Source organism: Pseudophryne corroboree, chromosome 2 (assembly GCF_028390025.1).
Source record: "Pseudophryne corroboree isolate aPseCor3 chromosome 2, aPseCor3.hap2, whole genome shotgun sequence".
In the NCBI taxonomy this organism is placed as follows: Eukaryota; Metazoa; Chordata; class Amphibia; order Anura; family Myobatrachidae; genus Pseudophryne; species Pseudophryne corroboree.
This window is the reverse complement of record NC_086445.1, coordinates 855,880,486-855,894,128: the sequence shown is the minus strand read 5'-3', so window position 1 is coordinate 855,894,128 and position 13,643 is coordinate 855,880,486. Positions and strand designations below refer to the sequence as shown.

General features: G+C 41.9%; 1 protein-coding gene across 5 annotated transcripts in view; it reads left to right on the top strand.

Annotated features, from left to right (window-relative positions):
• SPATA22 (spermatogenesis associated 22) overlaps window positions 1–13,643 on the top strand; it is a 576,361-nt gene that overhangs the window by 250,560 nt on the left and 312,158 nt on the right. For all 5 annotated transcript variants that reach the window (XM_063955812.1, XM_063955813.1, XM_063955814.1 and 2 more), the window contains 2 exons: window positions 6,312–6,441; window positions 8,426–8,523. In XM_063955812.1, the coding sequence (XP_063811882.1) occupies window positions 6,312–6,441; window positions 8,426–8,523 (228 nt within the window). The remainder of the gene's footprint in view (window positions 1–6,311; window positions 6,442–8,425; window positions 8,524–13,643) is intronic.

Genomic DNA, 13,643 nt, shown 5'->3' with positions numbered 1-13,643 from the left:
GCTACTTGGTCGGGGGCAAACACGTTTGCGAAATTCTACATATTTGATACCCTGGCTGAGGAGGACCTGGAATTCTCTCATTCGGTGCTGCAGAGTCATCCGCACTCTCCCGTCCGTTTGGGAGCTTTGGTATAATCCCCATGGTCCTTACGGAGTCCCCAGCATCCACTAGGACGTCAGAGAAAATAAGAATTTACTCACCGGTAATTCTATTTCTCGTAGTCCGTAGTGGATGCTGGGCGCCCATCCCAAGTGCGGATTGTCTGCAATACCTGTACATAGTTATTGTTACAAAAATCGGGTTTTGTTGTGAGCCATCTCTTCAGAGGCTCCATTTATTATCATACTGTTAACCGGGGTTCCTATCACGTGTTATATGGTGTGATTGGTGTGGCTGGTATGAGTCTTACCCGGGATTCAAAAATCCTTCCTTATTGTGTCAGCTCTTCCGGGCACAGTTCCTAACTGAGGCTTGGAGGAGGGTCATAGGGGGAGGAGCCAGTGCACACCAGATAGTCCTAAATCTTTCTTAGATGTGCCCAGTCTCCTGTGGAGCCGTCTATTCCCCATGGTCCTTACGGAGTCCCCAGCATCCACTACGGACTACGAGAAATAGAATTACCGGTGAGTAAATTCTTATTTTTTGTGGACCTTAGGAAGACGGTAAAACACTGGAGTTTTAGGTTTATCCACAAATAAATACTTGAATATATCTCTTAAGATGATCCCCTCAGCAGCTTTTCTCAATAGGTCATAAAGTTCCTCTTTGTATACATCTGTAGGGGCCAATGTCAATTCTAAATATGTCATGGAGTCTACAATTTGTCTATTGGCTTCTTTAGGAAGGATCTATAAGACATCGCGCTTAGGAATGTATACTATAATTAAATAATATAACGATATAGCAAAAAAATATATATATAATTTTTTGTTTTGAAAGAATGGCTGTGAAGTGGTCAGAAATGAGGTTGGGAGACTGTTTATAAATAATAAAAAAGATACATTTTATTTTATACCAAATAATCCATCATATGAAAGATAAAATAACGTGTATAGTTTTTAAAAAAAAGCATAAATTAATTAATATATTCCAAAAATACGTAGCTAGCTGTTTATGCCAACTCTAAGTTGTATTTATAATAAGATAAATCCTAAAATGTCCTCTTAGGAAGCAATAGATATCGGTAATTACACTCCTTTGAAATATCCACACATTTATAAATGATGGCTGAGGGTGCCGGCGTCCCGGCCACAGTTTTTGGTTAAATAAAGACTGAAGACCGTTGCCCGTAATTCTCACAAATGTAGTTAGGCAGTCTCTTTTATCCCGGTGGTGAGGCTTTCACCGCGCCGGGTATATTGTAGCGTATGTCCGTATGGCAGATAGAATCAAAGGACTCACCCGTCTCCCCGCTTAGATGTTTACTGCCGTCTCTCCGCTCCCCGGTGGTGAGGCCGTCACCGCCCCGGGTGATGTACTCGGAGGGTCCGTAGTTGTTACTTGCAGAGATCTCGTTGTCTGCACTCTGCGGCGTGATAGTAATTAGCTGACGGGTTGACAGGCGGGTTGTTGCCAAGTGTAATGCAGGAAGGAGCCCTTTGATGATAATAGGCAGCGGTACCTCTGTGAGTTATTATCCAAAGCCAGACAAGTTCTATCACGGTGGACTGGTGTACTGCTGATTATTCAATGGTGTCAACGCGTTTCGTCCCACAATGCCTTGGCCTACACAGAAAAAACAATCACATTGCTCCCCACATAAATCATGTTGCTCCCTACATAAATCCTATTTCTCCACACATAAATCAATCACATTTCTCCCCACATAAATCCTATTGCTCCCCACATGAATTATTCATTGTTCCCCCCATAAATCCATAAATTCTTATTCTCCCCACATAAATCATATTGAAATCATATTGTTCCCCACAGGAGAAATAAAATAATAAATATCAGCTGTCCTCCTCCCTGTCCCTCAGTGGAGGGGATTGTTCATAGTGAAGTTCTGTGAATACTGAGCAGCGGGCGGGCAGATGTGGATGTGGGTTGGCAGTTGGCAAGGAAAGCTGTGTATGCAGGCGGGAACTGGAAGATGTGTATGCAGGCAGGCTGGCTGGGTGGTGAGACGCAGTGGCCGTGACCTATAATATCACACCGTTTTCAAGGAATAGGTCACGGTTGGAGCACGACTGATCCTCTAAGAAGAGCCTGTGCCAACAGTTCACTCTGAAGGTGCAGGAAGCTGCTCTGGCTCCGCGGCACACCTTGCTACTGGTCGCGGCACACTGGTTGAAAAAGCCTGGTCTACAATATCAAAATACATTGTATAAATGCATAATTTTAATAACATTTAGTATAAAGACCTTACATTAAGAATTGACAATCCAAATTTAAGTTAACATTTTCCAAATAAGAGAAAAGAAGTATAACAGAGGTGGCGATGAAAAGACAGAGATATATTTATCATAAAGTCCTTAATAGAACCGTATGGTATAATCAGCCAATTTAGATCTTTAGTGACTGCATACCTTGATAGACCCTTCTATGGGAATATGACAGATGTGGATATAATCCTGGCACAGATATTTACCACATAACTTCATTCGAAATCGACACCACAGTCAGTGTATATCAAAGGTCATCAATGTCCATACAACTAAATTACAGTTTAATATCCACATACTTCTAATAATAATTTATTCTGATCAAGATATATCAGGTGTAAATTTAACCCAAGGTTAGAATATTTAATTTTCTTTTCAACTAAATTTCAAAAAACGGTGCAGACACGGTGTGGAGGCTATTTGATTAATTACTTGAAGGTGATAACAAGTAACGTACCTCAATTTGTGAATAAACAAAAGAATTCCAGTATATCCAGACAATGATTACAATGTATAAATAAAAACCTATAAGAACATATTAAAAATCAGAAAGGTCTCCAATAATTTCCAAACTACAATAATTAACATAAATTTTTCAAAGAAAATATCCCATTATATCCAAATCTATATAAAATTACATCCAAATAATATATATAATCCCCATTACATTTTCCTTCTCTGTGGACTATAGAAGAGTAGTATAGCATTTTTCCTTATCATGAAATATCAACTCCAAGTGCTTACCTCTGCAATGTTGAATGTCAATCTGGAAATGAGAGACCTCTTGCCCAGACAGGGTTTATATAGGGAACCAATGATTACATCACTTCCTCCTTAATCCTAATTGGTCCTCTATATAAACTCTTATAACTTCAAATATAACTAGTGAAAAGTGACCAATGTATTATAATTCTTATTAGAGAAAATCTTTAAACTACTTTTATTTAAATGAAACAAAACTCAATGTGTACATATTAATTACTTATTGTCCCATAATGCCTTGCAACTCGGATTAAAAAGAAACCACATATACACCCTTAATGGTGATTCCAAACTATTCCTAAATAGACTTGCTTGTTTAGCAACAGCATTGGGGTAAGATGGAGAGGCTAGCTTGTCCCCTTAAACCTCTAACCATCTATTTTAAAGCAGCAGGTCTGCTGCTGAATGCACTTCCTGTTTGCGTTCCACTGTCAGCGGAAGTGCGTTCCAAAGACAGGAAGCTGCCATGGCTGTGTACAGAATCATGACCTGGAGTCAGGAGTAAAATTCCACATCCACGGGCTAAAACTAAAGGGGCTATAGCATCCCCTGAAATAAAACTACCACGTCTGCACTCGGGGGGATTATCCCTTAGTCGTGGCTTTAATGACGGGATTTGTGGATAAACCTTAAAGTCCAGTGTTTTACCATCTTCCTAAGGTCCACAAAAACAAAGAGTGCCCCCCTGGAAGACCTATAGTGGCAGGCATCGACTCCCTGACATCGAATCTCTCCAGTTTCCTAGATTTGAAATTTTCAAGTGTATGTTAAAACCCAACGTTCTTACCTCAAGGACTCCACCTGTCTTTTAAGGGACCTCCAATCATTGATTTGGCTACCAACTTTTAGGTGGTTGACGATAGACGTGCAGGCACTATATACGTCTATCCCTCATGGAAAAGGACTTGAATATGTGGATAAAGTCTTATCAAACGATGAGAAAATTAACACCACAGAAAAGACGTTTCTTCTTGATCGTATCAAATTTATACTTGAACATAATTATATTGAATTTAATGGGTTCTTATATGTTCAACAACAAGGTACTGCGATGGGGACTAAATTTGCCCCATCGTATGCAAATATTTACATGAATGACTGGGAGGAGCGACATCTGTATACCTCTGAGGGTTTTCAAGTTTCCAATGTTGTCTTCTAAAGGAGATATATTGACAATCTTATCAACATATGGAAAGGCAGTGAGGAAGATCTGAAGAATTTAGTTTCAATGTTACAAAGAAATCTTTACAACCTAAAGTTTACGTATAAACAACATCAAGTACAGATAGATTTTCTAGATATACTATTTGAAATTAGTCCTGACTTTAAGATCCATGCAAGAACCTATTTCAAAGCGACAGATACCAATAGCTACATCCCCTCGGAGAGATGCCACCACCCCAGATGGAAAAACAACGTACCCTATGCTCAATTCTTACGGATTTTAAAGAATTGTAGCACTATGGAGGCATACTGGGACCAGTCATCCTTATTATTAGACAGTTTTAGGGAGTCTTTATATTAAATGTTATTAAAATTATGTATTTATACGATGTACAGTATTTTTATATTGTAGACACCACCCCAATGAAACGCGTCGGGTATTTGTCTGTGATGTTTACTGTGACCCCCAAAGGGGAAGAAAATTACTGTACTATCAACACTTCAAGAATAACTTTTCATTAAACTTATTGGAACTGTGTGTTCTTAACATATAAAGACCAAGAAGACCACTGAGATTGTGACCCTGACAAGGGCGTCAGGCCACATATATATATATATATATATATATATATATATATATATATATATATCACATAAAACAGGACAAGTGCTTATAGCCTGTTGAAGAGTACTTCAAATTGCTTAATAAATGACCATGATCTTATAACATACATTAGTTGTATTTGTTATAGTTTATGTGAAACCACTTTTTGACTCTTCTACAGTACTTCTTCCAGGAATAAATATTGCACTTCCCTTTAAAACTGTAACCCAACACCAGACATGCCCTAAAAGGTCCAAGGCCAATCATAGTCATTAAATAACATATACAGAATATAAAACATGTATATGAAAGTAATTCAATGCAAAATTATCAAATCAAAGGTGAGATTGCAGCAATGAGATATTACAACTATGATACATAAAATGAACTAATGATCTGTGTCCTCTGCAAGAAGATTTTTCAAACAGCAGTAAAAGTAATTTACTAACATGTATCATTGAACCTCAACTTTATCAGGGATTCCTACCATATGGTGCCACGCCACTGGAATCCTTACTTAAAATACCAAAGGAAAAGTGTATATCCAGTCCACATGACAATCATTTCTGAAACTCTAAAATGTTGACCTTCAAACTATTTGGAAATAGCCATATACGCCCTTAGCTTGATGAGCAGCACACATTGCTTCTCAGAGATCATTGCATATGTCTTTTATCTTGGACATGCTTCAAGCTGAACAATGAAAGGTTGTGCTTTTATATACAGTAGATGGTAGAAATTCCTGATAATCAAAATTCACCTGATTTGCCAAACCTGTTTCACCAATGGTGAAGACTCAAGGCTTATTAAGTTTGTCCTGAGTATTTTAGGTTTAGCTTCCACTTTCTGACAACTAGTTTTTGACAATGAATTATGGACCAATAAAAATTTTTACTAATGTAGAATGCTGCAGTAAAGTGCTCGTGTTATACTGCTAGCTTAACCCTGGAAGTGTTGCTTAGCTTCTTGGGTCTAAATTTGTATTCAATAACTGCTAGAGAACACGGTCTACTCCAACAGGCAAGGCAGCAAGTTTACATGCCTTGCCCAGCCACATTGCTAACACTCCGTGTACAGGTTGCTTGTTCGGTCTTTCAGGCATAGTGATATGCAAGCTGTATGATGAGGTGGAGTAAGTTCATAGTTACTTGTTAGGCCAATGTTGTAGTATTATTGTTTTTTGGGGGGAGGGTGGTGGTTGTTACTGAACTAATTTACATGTTAAAAACTGTAACCTACAGAAATTCATTTTTTCAGACTCTGCATTGTAATTATTTCTCATGTTACAACATCCACATTCTCTACTAAATCAGTTTACTTTGTTCTATTATATAAACTTTTTCAGTTTGCAAAGACATTTTTGTTTTCTATAACATTATACCCTGTTACTGTGCAGGCTATACCTCTGTATCAAATGACAGTCAAAGAAAAGAGCAATTCTTTAAGAATAATACCAGCATCAATTGAAAGTATGAAGTACTGGAGTCAGTATACAGATAGAACTCCACTATTATTTGAACTATTAGGTATGTATGGTCTGACAATGTGAGATAATGACTTGAAATTAACAATATAAAATGTAATCTACTGTAGATCAGTGATGGAAACAGGTAGAACAATAACTGCACACGGCCCTTCATGTGAAGTCCACATCACTTTCCTCCTGTTTACCTGATTAGTCCTTTTATCAGCTTTACATGTGTGCAGTCATTTTCAGTGTGACCATTAAGAGGACAAGATAAAAACCTCTCTGGAAAATTGTTCTGTGCCTGTCCCAGCTTTACACTTAAGAGGGAATTCAATTAGCCAAGGTAATTTAACGCAGGCTAATTGGTCCCCCAGGGCTATTAAATTAGCCCCGAAGGCAGCCTGCACTGTTCATTTAATGGGGATTTATTTTCTGGTCTGAGCAGACTCAAAAAGAAATCCCAGATAAATAGCCTCTTATCGGGTCACTCAAACTCGTTAACACATAGGTCCGGGAACTGTTCTATTTGTTAACACCCAATAACAAGTTAATTTTGTCGTGCAAGTAAAAAGGCCTGTAACTGAATAGCCCTGGGCGTTAAAGCCAGAGGCTACCACCATTTTTCACTCCTATTAAATTAATGGGGCTAATTGAATTCCCCCATAATCTTTAAATGCTTATGTAAAATCTGGTCACCCAGAAGTCGCATTGAATTGCCAGATTTGATTGTCATAGCTTGTGCACTTGTTTATCTAAAATGTCTGCTGATATGTTATTTTACAGAGTGTTATATGTTATTTTAGAGTGGCATATCTGTCTTATCTGTCTTTGATCAAATATATTGTTTTCATTTATTCCTGAGATTAAGGCTAAAGGGCCTAATTCAGACCTGGTCGCACGCAGGCTATTTTTTGCACTGCTGCGACCAGGTAATCACCGCCTACGAGGGAGGGGGTAAGGGCTTTGCAGGGGTGCGATGGGCTGTGCAGTGAGCTGCACAAAAAAAAGGTTGTTCAGTTTCTGCACAGCCCAGGACTTAGATGCAGTGATGATCGGGGCCGGCGGTTACATCAGGATCCCTCCTCTGCAACGGCCGGGCTTGCCTGCGTTTTTCACGACGCTCCCAGAAAACGGCGAGTTGCCGCCCAGAAACGCCTTCTGCCTGTCAGTCTCCTTGCGATCGCCCCTGCGATTGCTGTCATCGTTGAAGCCGTTGCTCTCCGGCGACCCCCGTCACAAGCATGTGCAGGTCAGACCCATTCGCACGGCTGCGAGAAAATGCAGCGTGCGAACAGGTCTGAATGAGGCCCAATGTGCTGTCCTTTTTTAAGGTTAGATTGCCACACGTGACAATTAAAGTTGGTCAATGTGGCTATAACTGCATTAGTAATTAACTAAATGAGTGTTTAACCAAATTGACCAATGTTGCAGTATATTTTAATTATATATGGTTATGGTTTTGCCAATGGAGAGTAGTTACAAGTGAATAAAGAAAAAATAGTAATGTTCTACTTATTGTGTTTTTGCTCTGTGTGCATTTTTGTTTATGCTTCCAAAGTGCAGACCATTGCCAGTGTATACAATGAAATTGTGAGCCGTGTTCAGGCTCAATTACTTAAAAACAGGACAAGCTTTATAATAAGCTGAATTTAGACCTCAAGATAAAGTACTACAGTCATTTTGCTTGCTTCTGTTAAGTTTTGGGTTGTTCCACCTCCAGAGAACCCTATTGTATTATACCCTACCTGAGTCATTTTCAGTACTCATGAGAAAGCTGAGAAACCCTTGATTAGAATATTTGACTACCAGCGTTCAAGTGAGTAATACTGCTGTGATTGTAAATGTAAATGCTGTCTGATTAACTAAAATGTGCAGGATTTCTAGGGCTGAATCAAATGTTGAAATCCTGTTTGTGTCACTCATACACCAGTTAAAAATATCGGAAGTGGTACAGAATGAATATTTGCCACAGAACAGTATAGTTCTAAATATGTGAGATTGTAATCAGAGATATTTAACTAGATATGTACTTTGTTCTCTAGCCACTCTGGACTCTGCTGTAACTTCAGGAGATCATGGATCAAAATTATTTCTTTTAAGAGATGGCAAGAACCATATTCCATGCATTTTTTTTGAAATTGTAAGTAACAGAGACGTTTTGTATTTACTATGTTAACTTCTGACATGAATTATTATAGGGTTTGGTATGATATGTTTACAGTCATAATGTCGACATGAGAATATTGACATGGTCACGATATCACTATTGACCATGTCGTCATTCATCATGTAGACACTGATGAAATGTAGACATATTGTCCCTGGGGCCCCAGCAGTTACTTACCTGCTTCTGATGGTCTGCTTCCGGGTCCCAGTGGTCATGTGCCTGTCACTTCTGGGTCAGAGCTGTGTTCCTCTGGCATTCCAGTAAGTATCTTTCCCCTAACCCTACTTCCTACCTTATCCCTCCCTCTAGTGCCTAACCCTAACCTCCCCCGCAGCCTAACCCTCCCACCTTTAGCCTAATTCTAATGTCAACATTCTGAGAATGCTGAGATGTTGCTTGTCAACATTTTATCAATTTCCACATCATAACTATTAAGATTGTTTATCTTTTGACTACATATCGTAATTAATTGTAGCACTACTCTTCTTGCACATAAAATATTATTTGGGAATATGTATATTTACAAGAAAACTTGCCACCAAGCTCTGTAATTTTGTTTACTTAGCTACCCTACTCACAAGCTGAACTGTTTTCCATGCAATCATAAATATTTATGCATAGTGTATATATAATACTGTTCTATGGCTCAATTCAGATAAGTGACTTTTACAACAACTATGCATTATGTTGTTAATCTATTAACCGCTTGTTCCCTCTTGGCGTGAATAAGTGCAGTAAGTGAGAACGGTCTGCGAGGGGGGTGAGTTGCATTATCGCTATCAGTGATTCTACACAATTGCAGCATCAACTCGCCCCTTCGTACCTTCTAGGATTGACCTTTATGAAATCTGTAAACATTGGTATTATAACCGGCCTGATCGTTATGGTAATTTACAAGATACAGCTGAGTTGACAGACTACTAAATACATGTTTTCAGTGAAAGTGTGATATTTTCTGTTGCTTCAGTCATAAAAACATCTAGGAGTGACAAAACTACATTGCAAGCTTGCACTGATCAATTTGATGAATGAAAATTGTACATCTGTAAGCAAATGAGTCTGAATCTGTGCAAAAAGGGCTCCATTGCGAGTGGCTGCTGGGTTTTTTTTTATTCAATTGTTTTGTTGTTTTTATCTGTGACTTTGTATACAGATGGAACCGCTCTCATCTTGTGCGGCTCATCGCATATGAGCGCTCCCGGCGTGACTAGGCGATACGCTGGGAGTACACAGAGATAATCCCATTCTAGTGAACGGACGAGAGTGCACCACAGGCACAGACGGAGCCACAATTAGCGTGGCTCCATCTGTATGTATAAATCCATATCTGTGCAGTTTAAGTCGCAGCCTAGCGTTTCTAGTACACTGTGAATGTTGTTTCACTGTGTGCGATACAAATAAGATGCTATAAGAGTTGCCATATAAGTCACATTGTGGGTTAAATGGAGAAACCTTTTATATAGGATTAAATTGGTATAGGGTTTTCTCTTACATCCTAGAGGATGCTGGGGACTTCGTAAGGACCATGGGGTATAGACGGGCTTCGCAGGAGACAGGGCACCTAAAAAGAACTTTGACTATGGGTGTGCACTGGCTCCTCCCTCTATGCCCCTCCTCCAGACCCCAGTTAGATCTTGTGCCCAGAGGAGAATGGGTGCACTGCAGAGAGCTCTCCAGAGTTTTCTGTGGAAAAATAATTTTGGTAGGTTTTTTATTTTCAGGGAGTCCTGTTGGCAACAGGCTCCCTGTATCGTGGGACCGAGGAGAGAGAAGTAGAGATGGCTTGTTAAGTTGGGCACTGCTTCTAAGGCTACTGGACACCATTAGCTCCAGAGGGAGTCGGAACACAGGTTTCACCTGGGGTTCGTCCCGGAGCCGCGCCGCCGTCTTCCTCACAGATGCCGAAGATAGAAGCCGGGTGAGTATGAGAAGGCAAAGAAGACTTCAGGCGGCAGAATACATCAGATCTTCATGAGGTAAGCGCGCAGCGGTAAGCTGCGCGCCATTGCTCCCAGTCACACACACACAAGCAGGCACTAAAGTGCGCAGGGGGGGGGCGCCCTGGGCAGCAATATTCCTCATATTTGGCATGGATAAGCATGGATTAGGCTGTGGCACAGTAAATCCGGTAACCCCCGCCATTTTTATATAGAAAGTTGATGGGACCGAAGCCCGCCGTCGGGTGGGCGGGGCTTGATCCTCAGCACTAACCAGCGCCATTTTCTCCACAGAGACTGCATGAGGAAACGCTGGCTCCCTGTTCTCTCCCCTGCTGAGCTTCACAGGCTGGAAAAAAGAGGAGGGGGGCACTTTGGCGACGCAGTGAGTGGAGATTACAATTATATACATATAACAGCGCTATCTGGTCATATATTCCAGTGTTTTTAAGCGCTGGGTGTGTGCTGGCATACTCTATCTCTCTGTCTCTCCTAAAGGCCTGGTTGGGGTTTTGTCCCCTTATAGGTAACTCCCTGTGTGTGTGGGGTGTCGGTACGTGTGTGTCGACATGTCTGAGGCGGAAGGCTTCTCCAAGGAGGTGGAGCAAATGAGTGGTGTGTCCCCGTCGGTTGTGCCTACTCCAGATTGGATGGACATGTGGCATACGTTGCATGCAAGTGTGACATCTTTACATAAAAGGCTTGATAAGGCTGGTTTAGGGGGGACATCAGGCGGTCAATCCTCAGATTGGACCGACTCACAGGGCCCGTCGGGGTCTCAAAGGTGTCCCTTAACACAAGACACTACTACAGACACGGATTCTGATTCCAGTGTCGACTATGACGAAGTAAAATTGCACCCTAGGGTGACTAAAACCATTCAGTGCATGATTGTGGCAATAAGGGATGTGTTGCATATTGTGGATGAACCCTCGGTCCCCGACACAAGGGTACACATGTTTAAGGAAAAGAAACAGATTATTAATTTTCCCACATCTCATGAATTAAATGAGTTCTTTGGAAAAGCTTGGGAGACTCCGGATAAGAGACCGCAGATCCCCAAAAGAATTTTTATGGCATACCCTTTCCCTAAGCAGGACAGGGAGATTTGGGAATCACCCCCTACTATGGACAAGGCCCTGACGCGCTTGTCCAAGAAAGTGGCGCTACCGTCTCCTGACACAGCGGCCCTTAAGGACCCTGCAGATCGCAGGCAAGAAACTACATTAAAGGGTATTTATTCTCATACGGGTGCTGTGTTAAGACCGACGATTGCGTCTGCATGGGTGTGTAGCGCAATTGCAGCTTGGACAGATGAGCTGACAGATCAATTTGATACTATGGATAGGGATACGATATTCCTAACTCTAGCCCATATAAAAGACGCAGTCTTATTTATGAGGGATGCTCAAAGGGACATTGGATTGCTAGCTTCCAGGGCCAATGCCATGTCTATCTCAGCGAGAAGATCCTTATGGACTCGCCAATGGACGGGTGATGCGGATTCCAAAAAACATATGGAAGTACTACCCTATAAGGGTGATGTATTGTTTGGGGATGGGCTGACGGATCTGGTTTCCACAGCTACAGCAGGTAAATCTAATTTTTTACCATATATTCCCCAACAGCAAAAGAAAGCAACACCCTATCAGATGCAGTCCTTTCGGTCGCACGAGTCCAAAAGAGGTCGGGGATCCTCTTTCCTCGCCAGAGGTAAGGGCACAGGCAAGAGAGCACCTGCTTCGGCAGGTGCCCAGGAACAAAAGTCCTCCCCGGCTGCTCCAAAAACCACAGCATGACGCTGGGACTCCCCTGAGGGAGTCCGCACCGGTGGGGGCACGTCTTCGACTTTTCAGTCAGGCCTGGGTCAGTTCGGACCTGAATCCCTGGGTGTTGGAAATAGTTTCCCGGGGTTACAAATTGGAATTCTAGGATGTGCCCCCGAGCCGATTTTTCAAATCGGCCCTACCAGCTTCCACATCGGAAAGGGATGTAGTGTTAACTGCAATTCAAACGCTGTGTATACAGCAAGTGATAATCAAGGTTCCCCTGCACCAGGGAAGAGGTTACTATTCAACCCTATTTGTGGTCCCGAAACCGGACAGTACGGTCAGACCGATTTTAAATCTGAAATCCCTAAACCTGTACATAAAAAGATTCAAATTCAAAATGGAATTTCTCAGAGCGATAATAGCCAACATGGAGGAGGGGGAGTTTATGGTGTCTCTGGACATAAAGGATGCGTACCTTCATGTCCCCATATATGCCCCCCATCAGGAATACCTGAGATTCGCTGTACAGGATTGTCATTACCAGTTTCAGACGTTGCCGTTTGGACTTTCCACGGCCCCGAGGATTTACACCAAAATAATGGCGGAAATGATGGTGGTCCTGCGCAAGCATGGAGTCACAATTATCCCATACTTGGACGATCTCCTGATAAAAGCGAGATCAAGGGAGAAATTGCTGAGCAGTGTGGCGCTCTCTCTGAGAGTGCTCCAGCAACACGGTTGGATTCTAAATCTACCAAAGTCACAGTTGTTTCTGACAACTCGACTACCGTTCCTAGGTATGATACTGGATACGGAAGAAATGAAGGTCTTTCTCCCAATAGAGAAAGCCCAAGACATCCAGAACATGGTCAGAGACCTGCTAAAACCGAAAAGGGTGTCAGTTCACCAATGCACTCGAGTTCTGGGGAAAATGGTGGCGGCCTACGAGGCCATTCCCTTCGGAAGGTTTCATGCAAGGACTTTTCAATGGGACCTTCTGGACAAGTGGCCTGGGTCCCATCTGCACTTACATCGGAAAATAACTCTGTCCCCAGGAACCAGAGTGTCCCTCCTGTGGCGGTTGCAAAGTGCTCACCTGCTGGAGGGTCGCCGGTTCGGGATTCAGGACTGGATCCTGGTTACCACGGACGCGAGCCTCCGAGGATGGGGAGCGGTCACACAGGGAAAGACTTTTCAGGGTCTTTGGTCAGACCAGGAGTCCTGTCTATACATCAATGTGTTGGAACTCAGGGCCATTTACAACGGCCTTAGACAAGCGGAGAGTTTTCTTCGAAACCTACCGGTTCTGATTCAATCAGGCAATGTCACAGCAGTGGCTCATGTGAACCGCCAAGGCGGGACAAGAAGCAGAGTCGCGATGGCG